The following is a 10,696-nucleotide window of genomic DNA, read 5'->3' as shown; positions in this document are numbered from 1 at the left end:
TCCCAGGCCTCTGGGGCAGCAGCACAACCTGCAGCCCTGCGCCTACACCATTGCTAGGACCGCACAGCTCTGCACCAAATGCCAATACCCTGCTCAGGCCCCCAGAAATGCAGCTGAAAACTCATGCTGGCCATACTGGGCAGATTTCCTTGAAGGAGAGTTACTGCTGCTATTCAAGTTAACCTTCTGTGGAGCTTAATCTTAAAAAAAACTGTCTGAATTAATACCTAAGACTTGTATAAATAGCAATGCCAGATGATTCCATTAGAAACAAAGTTGATATACCTGGATGCCAGAGTCACCTTGGTTTCCTTTGTCTCCCTGTAAAATATTAGAAGAAAGGTCTCCATTTTAACATGGGTCACCTCTAAGACATGTAGTCTGCGCTTTAATTTAACACAGTAATTACAAGAGAAACATCTAGCTTCTTCTTGAAGAAAAACTGAAAGAAATACTGAAAGAAAACAAATCACCTTATCCCCATGTCAAAACACTGAAGAAGTCCAGAAAGCGATACTAAGAAAGGAATTTGTCATCAAAAGAAAACTGAAAGTGGATCAAAACTGAATCAAAATCATCAAAACTGAAAGTGGATACTCACATACCAAGTAAAAAATTTAAAAATACAATATAATGAGGTGGCAAATCCAGCAGGAAGCAGGATTTTATCTACTCAGTGCATGGGAGAGGAGAAGATGTGGGCAGGAAGGGAGGCAATGTTTCTCATGGGTTAAATTTCAGCTGAATGCACTACCACATGCAGAAGTTATACAAAACAAACTAAAGAAAAAGCATTTTTTTTCATCACAAACCCCTCTATATTTAAATTAAATCAAAATATTTAAGGACTAAGCTCCATTTCCACCCACTTGTTTTGACTCGAAATGTTTGAAGTAAATAATAGTGGGGGGGTTGGCAATCAGATGGTGTAAACAGTGCTTGAAAGTCAGGTATGTAGTTTTATTAACTCGTCTGAACGTCATCTCTTCATTGACACTGGAGAGAAACAGGCAGTGCATGAAAAATGTTCATTCCACTTAACAACAAAGATATGAAATATGTACTCTGAAAAGTGCCTATCTCTCTTCATTAATTGAAAAAGAAACTTAAAGTTATGGGAGATGGCTCTTACTCTAACTCTGACATCTTACATTTAAACACACATAAATCAAAACGCTGCGCCATGAATATAGCAGCTCATGAAACAAAAGACATCTCTAGAGGGTGTGCAAAACTGCATTTAATAAAGAAAATAATTACAATGGAGATTTTTGGGTCTGTTTTGTCAGCTTTCTTCTAAGAGCCAAAACTTTGTGTGTTTGGTTGGGGTTTTTGGGAAGGAAAAAATAAATGAATGTTTAGTTAAATGCTAAACAGTAGTGAAGAGGAGATTTTTGACATAGCAAATATTTTCCTGATTGAAAATCCCAGAACATAAGAAGACATTTATGCCAGCTGTATTTGGTTTTATTGTACTTGAATGGTTTCAAGTTTTAAAATCATCTATAGCTGAAAGGCTTCACTTTTACTGTCAGATGCCCAAACTGCACTTTTCTTCCTGAATAATTCAAGTTTGTCATACTTACGACTTTTAACTCCAGCTAGCTTGCATCTTCATATAAAATGAATGACCTTTTCAAAGGCTTCTTCAGTTTAAAATTTAGAGAAGTTTCATATATTTAACAAAATCATTTTTCATAAAAGAATATTGTCTATTGCAAAGTATTTAAGCCGTGATAGTGTGCCCCAGCCAAACAATTTTTAGCTATTTTTACCAGAGCCCTCAGAGTAGGACCAGGCTGGAATTACCCTCACTGGTTTCACCTGGCCTTTCCACTTTCAGCTGCAGCACATCAGCCCCAAGAGGGTTTTTAAGCTCCAGTCTGAAGGCTCAAGGGGAGAAATGCAAGAGGCTTATATCTGCTCTCTATTCTTTGCTGACTTGTTGTTTGGATTTCCTGGACTAACTTGACTGCTGATCATGGGACGGGTTTTGTTGCTGCCATCATCTCGATGCTGCTTGCCTGGATCAGGAACCCCACCTGTTAGAGCCCTCAGGAATTCATCCGGGACTGAAAGGTAAACTGTGCTAAATTGGGAAAGAAGAAGCTGAAAAACTAAATACCAAGACACTAAGGAATAGATAAAAAAAGGACTGTACCACACTAGATTAAAACCAATCATATTATCAGAAAGGTGCATGTGGAGCTTATGGACAAAATCGAGAAACCAATCAAGCAATGTGAAATCTCATGCATAGCAGTTGTAAAATGTATATGTACTGTATTATGTAAAAGTTGTAAAATGTGTAAGTAGAATAGTATGCAAAAGTAGGTAAAATGTATAAATAAGTAAAGTGCATAAGTACTGTGTTATGTAGATGTTGTAAAAAGTATAAATAAGTGAGAAAATGTGTAAGTAGTCTAAGATAAGCAAGTGAAATGTGTAAGTAGGTAGAATGTGTAAGTAAGGTATTATGTCAAAGTTGTGAGATGTGTGAACACAGGGGTATTTTAAACAATAAGACACTTCTGCATAATCATATTGATTCATTGATCAGAAGGTATGAGTTGCAGCAATTGTCTTGTAACATGTGCCTTACATAACCCTTAGATAGTGAACTGAATACACAGTGATAATGAAACTAATTAAACTGTTATTATGACACTGACTCCAGGCTCTAGTCAATGTAAAGCATGTCCATATGTGTCTACTGACACGTGAAGTACTCTAGTATATGTAAGACATCTATATGAGGCTGGCCTATATGATACTGGACATACAGGAAACATGTGCCTTCTGGAGCAGAAGATGAACTGTACTGGAATACTTCTGCATGGGATTTTCATTAAACTTTAATTGTAACACCACCCTTCTATCTTACTGTCTCTTTACCCTTCAACCTTTCTCTTCTTGTGAAAGTGAAATGCCTGATTTAATTCTATTTCTGTAATGCCGTATTGGGTCTGGCTGAGAAAGAGTTCATTTTCTCCATAGCAGCCCTCATAGTGCTGTGCTTTGCAATGGTGGCTACAAACGTGTTGATAACATATCAGTGTTTTGGGTACTGCTGAGTAGAGCTCCCCACAATGTCAGGCTCTCTCCAAATTCCCCCCTTCACTGGTAAGCTAGGGCCAGGCAAGATCTTGGGTGGAAACACAAATTCAGGCTAGGTGGAGAAAGAATTGAGAGCAGTCCTGCAGAGAAGGACTTGTGGGTGTTGATGGATGAGAAATTTAACATGACCTGGCAATGTGCTCTTCGAGCCCAGAAAGCCACCTGCATCCTGGGCTGCATCAAAAGCAGTGTAGCCAGCAGGGTAAGGGATTTGATTCTCCCCCTCCACTCCACTCTCATGAGACTCCACCTGTGTCCAGCTCCAGGGCCCTAAATGTAAGATGGATATGGATCTGCTGGATCAAGCCCAGCAGAGGGCCATGAAGATGATTAGACAGCTGAAGCATCTCTCTCATGAAGAGAGACTGAGAGAGCTGGGGTTGTTCAGCCCAGAGAAGAGAAGGCTCTGGGGAGACCTTAGAGCAGCCTTCCAGTATCTAAAGGGGGCTCAGAAGAAAGCTGGAGAGGTACTTTGCACAAGGGTCTCTAATGACAGGACAAGAGGGAATGGCTTCAAACTGAATCTAGGTTTAGATTAGTTATTAGGAAGAAATTCTTTATTTTGAGGGTGGTGAGGCACTGACACAGGTTGCTCAGAGACATTGTGGATACCTCCTCCCTGTAAGTGTCCAAGGCCAGGTTGGGTGGGGCTTTGAGACACCTTGTCTAGTGGAAGGAGGTGTCCCTGCCCATGACACGGGGGTTGGAACTAGATGATCTTTAAAGTCCTTTCCACACAACCATTCTATGGTTCTACAATACAGCCAGGACAGACGACTTAAACTGAAAGGGATATTCCATACCATAAGATGGCTGCTCAGCAATAAAAGAAAGCTAAAGGAAAGAGGAGAGGGAGGAAGTTTCATTATTGCAGCATTTGTCTTCCAAACCTGTATGTGTACTGAAGCCGTGCTTCCTGGAAATTGGCTGGACAACACATGCTGACAGGAAGTAGAGAATAATTTTTTTTTTTTACTTTGCATCCACAGGTGGCCTTTCCTTTTCCTTTACTAAACTGCCTTTATCTTGACCCATGAGCTTTTTTTCCCACCTTGTTTTCTCAGCTTTCCCTGTCCTGCTGAGGAGGAGAGTGATAGAGCAGCTTGGTGGGCACATGGCATTCATCCAAGTTCAACCCACCACAAATGCCTTCACATTAAGGGCTTTATCCTTTAGAAGAAAATTTTTCAGGATGGACATATTATTGCTTTAAATGTGTCCAACTGTCATCTAATAATAATGTATTTAGAGAAAGGATTTTGTTTAATAATGATCACTTATAAGAAAAGCACTTCCAAAAAAAGATGCAATTAAAAATGGAAAAAATACTTACCTTTAATCCCTGTGTTTTTTGGAATGCCGGGGTAGCCTGGTTCACCTGGAGCCCCTGGTACTCCTGGTTCTCCCTGAGAAATACAATAGCTCTGAGTCAGTGATGTGCTGTGTGTAAAAACACATATTGCATGTTTCTCAAGGCAACATGATACACTTTGGCTATGATATTTTGAAATTTTATAACTGAACATGATTGAAATGTCTGGAGGATTTTTGAAGGGATAGTGAACATAGAGAAGACACAAAAGGGATTCTAATTCTTAACTTCAGTATTCCAGTATCTATTTTTATTGTCTTTTAATACAGTTGATGTTTCAAAATTAGAAAAAAATAGTATCTCAAGTAATGGCACTGTTTGCAGGTTTGAACTTAATGAACATCTGACATTGCCTAAAATCTAGTATAAATTAGTAAGAATAAGTCATCAAATGAATTCTGATGCAATGTGGTGTTAACAACTGTTTTACTGTGAAACAAACTGCCTTATATCTAACCAGGGGAAATAATGGAAAATTAGTAAATCATGGAAAAGTAAATAAATCCCTTTTTTAACTAAAATACTTCCAGAATCATATTTACCTTGGCTCCTGATGATCCTGGTTTCCCCTGTATTCCTGGTTCGCCTTTGTCACCCTATATAATAATGTAGGAGTGTGGCTGGTACATCATTATGTTTTGTCTTATGATTAGCAAACATAAACAGACACTGTTGAGAAACAGACTCTTAAAAACAGGCACAGCTAGTGACTGAAAGGCTAAAGTTCTTCTCCATTACAGGTAGCCTGAAGGTTTAATTTTCTCTCAGGAAATGTGAGATACTGATGACAAAACATGATCTGCCAGCTTCTGCTCACCTGTCCAGTCAAGTTTGTGTACTGACTTCACATTTCCATCATCTTATTCAATAAAACTCTGAGAATCCTAGGATTTGTCCAAGTCAAAATATTTATTTATGTTTTGGCTTTTATTGCAGCCTATAGAATTAGACATATATTCAGTATGAGGATTTTCATTAAATCAAAGAATTATTGACTACTTCATGATAGACTTCTGTAAGAATGAGCTTATTAAGAACAATTCTTTTAAGGATCAGCTTATCCTCTAAGTGAGATAAATATACAAAACAAAAGCATTTTTCACAGACAAAAATAAAGCTAATTAATTTTTAGCCATATCATAGGTATTCAATCTTCTTGACCATAGAAAACACTGACACTTAAAAAAATGCTACTGTCAGTATACAACTTTAAATAAATGCATATGAACTTTTGGATGTAAAATAATGTCTGAGGGGAAATGGATTGAAATGGAAATACAAAGTTTGAGAAATGGATTCTATATTTCTAAATATTCTCTAGGACATACAATTCAATACTTAATTACAATTTAATCCAAAACTCATTTTGGATTAAATTAAAAGGTTAAACTAACCAATCAGAATTTATAGCATTTATTTTAGCTATTGAGAACATTGGTGAAATTAGTTCTTACTGTAGCTGCAGTGCAATCAATAAAGTTACATCTGAAATAAGTTTGGCTCCTCGGGTGGAAGAAACAGCACATAACATTACTGAACACAATTAAAATATAAATAAATGTAACATGGGAAAGAAGTTCAGATGTATACTGAGAATTATCTGGTTTCCAGCATTGCAGAACATTTTCCAGGACTGTAAAGCTGAAACAAAGTCTCATGATCACTTCTACAATTGTTAAAACCTCACAGGATGACAGGCACCATTTACTAAGTTACATTAACCTCTCTTAAGACTGAACTATCAGAGAAGGTAACACAGGGAAAATCATACAGCTGCTCACCAATATTCAATACACCAAAAAATGAGATGCAGAATCCTGGCATTGTCCAGATCAAATCTGCATACAAAGCAGTCATTTATCAAAGTCACAAGCAAATTGACTCAAACACTTACCTTGGGCCCAGGAGCACCAGGTAGACCAAGTGAGCCTTCTGGTCCCATCAAACCCTATTTATTTATGAAAAAGGCAGAGACATTTCTGTACTAAAACAGAGGAATAATGACCTCAGTTGAATTAGTAGCATCATTATTCTATTTCTTTTCTGAAATAAACAGAAAATACATCTTTCATCTTATTACTATACAGGCTATATTTTCCACTAAATAATAAATAAATAATCCACTACAGTGGATTATTTAGATCTTCTATGGTCTAATGAAGGGCTCCTGTGCAATGGAAAAAAAAAAAACATACAGGGGAAAAGAACAGTGCTGTCATGGAATACTCCTGAGAGGAAAAAATTCTGCAACTCAAGACATGGTGTGTAATCCATCCTTAGTTATAACTGAAAGTGACACAGAAGTTTCTTGGTTTCTGTTTAAGGTTTCCAAAACCAGTAGAAGTATTTGAGCCATTTCATCATTCTCTTTCCCCTTTCTGACTGTGTGTCCCTCAAAGGTTGCCATGACTTGACTCCTTATGCAAATTTTAAGAGATTTATCAGGAGCAGTTAACTTTGGGGGCCACACCTTTGCATCTTCTGTAAAACCTTCAAAGTTATACTGTTCATTCTAGAACCCAATAGCTTCTGCCATTTCAGATCATGACACTTCAGCACATGTACAAAGCCAAAACAACGCCTTGGACTCCTTGAATGGAATTGTATTCATAAAGGCATGTTTAGCTGTATGTTCCCTACATAAAATATGAGCTAAAGAGTATTAAATCATCAAAGGGTGATTTCCTTAATTTCCATTTAAAGCTAGTCTCACGTATACATTAGAAAAGAAATCCTTCTTTGAAATCATACTTTCCAGGAAGGAATTCCCATTAATCCTATTTTCCACATCTGGTGTTAACATTTGTCTTTTTCACCACTTCATCTCACTTCACTTTTACTCTAGAACTGCACACAACAATAAAAACAATATATTATTATTGTTTCACTTGGACTTGCATAAATACTGTGAAATACAATCTGCTATGAGAGTGTGCTTAAGACACAGTGTAAAATAAAATCATTATGATAAAAAAAGTCAATTAAATAAGGCCTGGAAATCTAACTTGTCAGGAATTAAATGTTACCAGTTATTCCAACTGATAATATTTTCAAAATTTGCTGTCATTGTTATTTGATCTTTGCTTTTATACAAATAAAAGCAATCACCTTCCATTTAGTACTACGTTAGGAACAGTTCACTCCCATGACATTATCTCAGACTTTTCTCAAAAGTTACATGTAATCAAAACCACATATTTTTTACACAGATTACAACTCAGCTTTGCAGAAATATATTAAACTTCATTTTCTAAAACTAAAAGGGTGTCTTTGTTTCTGCAATAGAAGAAAAGATTCAGAATATCTAAAACAAGATGTAATTCTGTAGCCATGGTTTTCGGAATTTTGACAGTTTTCTGGTATTTAATGTGTGCTTTACCATTAACCAAAGATTAATATATATTAACCAAAGATTAATTCAGGTTTTTTTCTCACTTTATGATAAGAAAGTGCTGGTCACTGAAACTTTCCATTAATAAATATAGCAACCTATTCTTTAGGCCACAGACACAGGCCTGTAAATACAAATAAACTGTATCAAACACAAGACTAGAAATTTTATTGAATAATTTCCAACAATTTCCTGAACTTTGAAGAGTAGATATGCTTGTTCTTACTTACATAGAAAATCAGTCTTCTTATCAAAGATGATGCAGTTAATCTAGTATAATATATTATTTGGTAAACAAAGGTTTACCTCAACCCATTTCTTCCATCATTTTGGAATAGAATTACCAATTCCTCTCCAGCTGGCTTGAAGTTTCTGAGGACTGTTTACACTCATAACCTAAGAGACTGTGTATTCCCATTAAACATTTGCTTATGGACTGTGTTAAGCACCAGCTTTGATGCAAGAAGACTAAGAAAATAATAATTTGGTTTTGGCGCCTAATCTTGATTATATTAATGCTGTCTTAACTCACTTGAACATTAAGCCTGCTTCTTCCCTTTTCCTCTTTTTATTTATATAGCAAAGTAAGGTTTTATTAATTTTCATGTTGCTGTAAGGTATAATTCAGTTTAGCTGCTTGAAATCAAATCTGATGTTATCTATTGACCTCCTCACTTCTGAAATACAGCTCTCTTCATTTTGTGATCTTTTTTTTGCATTCCTTGAAGACTACCTTCCTTTTCCAAAAAACCTTGTGCAATGACTATTTTCTTCTCCTCAGATTTCTCTTCTTTTCTCCTGGCTAGCACATTAATCAATAGAGAAAAGTGAGCACAAGTTTGGGGAGGTATTGCAGGAAGGGACAAGAAATGTGACTGAGGGATTTCTGGCTCCTTTCACATTGCCACCTCAGTGTAGCCCTGTGTTTCATATCACGTAACACACTGGGAGTCTACACTCTGCCACCGCACTAGATCATTTCCAGTGAAACCCATATCAGTCCTTGGATTACAGAAGTGGCATATGCTCATCAAAAATATCCCTCATTCATTTTATCTTATACAAAGTAGAAATACTATATGTACAGAATAGCTGCTTTTTTTCCTTTCAATTAAATCAGCTATGTGTACACAGCCACCTTGACCTGCAAACACATATCAGACAAGGAAAATCAGAAAATACATTTAGTATAATTAAAGATCAAGTATACATCTGCAGGAAAAGGAGAAATAAAACCTATTTTTCCTGGTTCCCTTTCTTGCACTTTCATTACTAGGCCATATTTAACTTGTTTAAAAAATTACACCAACACAACTAAGTGAAATCAGCACACTGCAAGAATGAAATGTTCAGATACAATATAGGAAAAGCTTGAGAACATGATCTGAAAACTATATAAAATTAGAAGAGAATGTCCTGAACAAAAATGTAGAACAATTCAAGGACATAAAACGTAGCATTACTCTCCTATTTTCCAGAGCTGACATTATATGGCAGGTAAATTAATAAATTGCTGGTGTTGGCAATGCAATAGGGATAGTCATTACCAAAGAAGAACTTGTTACTGAAAAATTTTCCCAAGCTATTAATAGACCATCCACAAGCTTTCCATCTGTTTTTTCTGGAACAAACATATTCAGTGTGACTAATACAAGGAAAATCCCACTATCTTTTCTGGTTTAAATTCCCTAATGGCATATAACATATTCAAATATTCCATGCATCAATCTCCTATTTAATTTATCAGGTGACAAAAAAATACATTAAATGAGTTGACAGGAAAGAGGAATAAATTATTTTCAAGTGTATCATGAACCAGATGTTATTTATCTAAATAAAATTTAAAGAAAACATGGTAGGTGAGTTAAATAAATATGCACGCTTTGGAATCCCACAAGGCCTTATTATAGTTGATGATATAGCCTTCCCTCTGGCATTTTGTTCAACTTTGGTCAGAAAGAAATGGAGAAAAAAATTCCAGCAACAGGCAATAAAAATAGTTAGAAGGCACAGGTGAGAGAGCAAATGTTAACTAAGTGTATGGACACTTGAACTTTCAGTTCAGGCACTGTTTCATGCAAATTTGATCTGGACAACTGCAATACCTGGTTGTCAAGGAAATCTATTTTTTCCAGAGAAGATCTTTAGGTGGCTGCAAAAGTCCTCTAAATTCATGAAAAGAAAATTAACCAATGTACTCTCTTTATACAAAAAAAGCTTTCTGATATCTGTAATGTAGTGATTGTGCCTGCGGCAGTCAGGAAAGGAAGAGCTGCTGTGTGGACAGGGGTAAGTCTATAATGTAGGAAATCCTGAATATTCTGGATGACAGAGTAGCCCAGAATTTTTAAAATCTGAAACTAATTTCAATTTTTGTCTCCAACAAAAACTCTTTCAGTTTTAATTGATCATATATATTTTATTAAGGAACTGTAAGAAGAGGAAAGAGAGGGGAGGGGAGGAGAGGAGAGGGAGAGGCCATACTATGAGGCCTCATAGTAGCATACTCCAGCACCAATATCTAAATGATGCTGAGGTTAGTAGTTACTTTCATACTCAGATGGCTAATCTGGCATGCAGTGACATGCAGTTATGCAAGACTGCACATACCAAGATGGTCAAATATACATGTTGCTAACCTTCATCCAAACAAGGATTCTCTTCAGAATAGGGAATACTGCAGTGGGATGTAAGCCCAACTAATTTTGGTATCAGGTCTGCCCTTACACAGTCCAGAAGATGGTAACCTTAGCTAGGATGTTAAAGAGATTCATCAAAAAGAGGATTATAAGGTCCACACTGAGAGCCTTGGCATC

At 36.5% G+C, this 10,696-nt stretch overlaps 1 protein-coding gene across 1 annotated transcript in view; it reads right to left on the bottom strand.

The window, feature by feature from the left end:
- The window catches only part of COL21A1 (collagen type XXI alpha 1 chain), a 72,485-nt gene that overhangs the window by 11,483 nt on the left and 50,306 nt on the right, over positions 1-10,696 (bottom strand). The window contains exons 18-22 of the mRNA XM_017739211.1: positions 6,384-6,437; positions 5,032-5,085; positions 4,451-4,523; positions 3,730-3,732; positions 286-317 (exon numbers count right to left, since the gene is read on the bottom strand). Of these exons, the coding sequence (XP_017594700.1) occupies positions 286-317; positions 3,730-3,732; positions 4,451-4,523; positions 5,032-5,085; positions 6,384-6,437 (216 nt within the window). The remainder of the gene's footprint in view (positions 1-285; positions 318-3,729; positions 3,733-4,450; positions 4,524-5,031; positions 5,086-6,383; positions 6,438-10,696) is intronic.

This window comes from Corvus brachyrhynchos, unplaced genomic scaffold (assembly GCF_000691975.1).
Source record: "Corvus brachyrhynchos isolate BGI_N302 unplaced genomic scaffold, ASM69197v1 scaffold136, whole genome shotgun sequence".
Lineage (NCBI taxonomy): Eukaryota > Metazoa > Chordata > Aves > Passeriformes > Corvidae > Corvus > Corvus brachyrhynchos.
The sequence above is the reverse complement of the archived record's forward strand: the minus strand, read 5'-3'. Positions and strand labels throughout refer to the sequence as shown.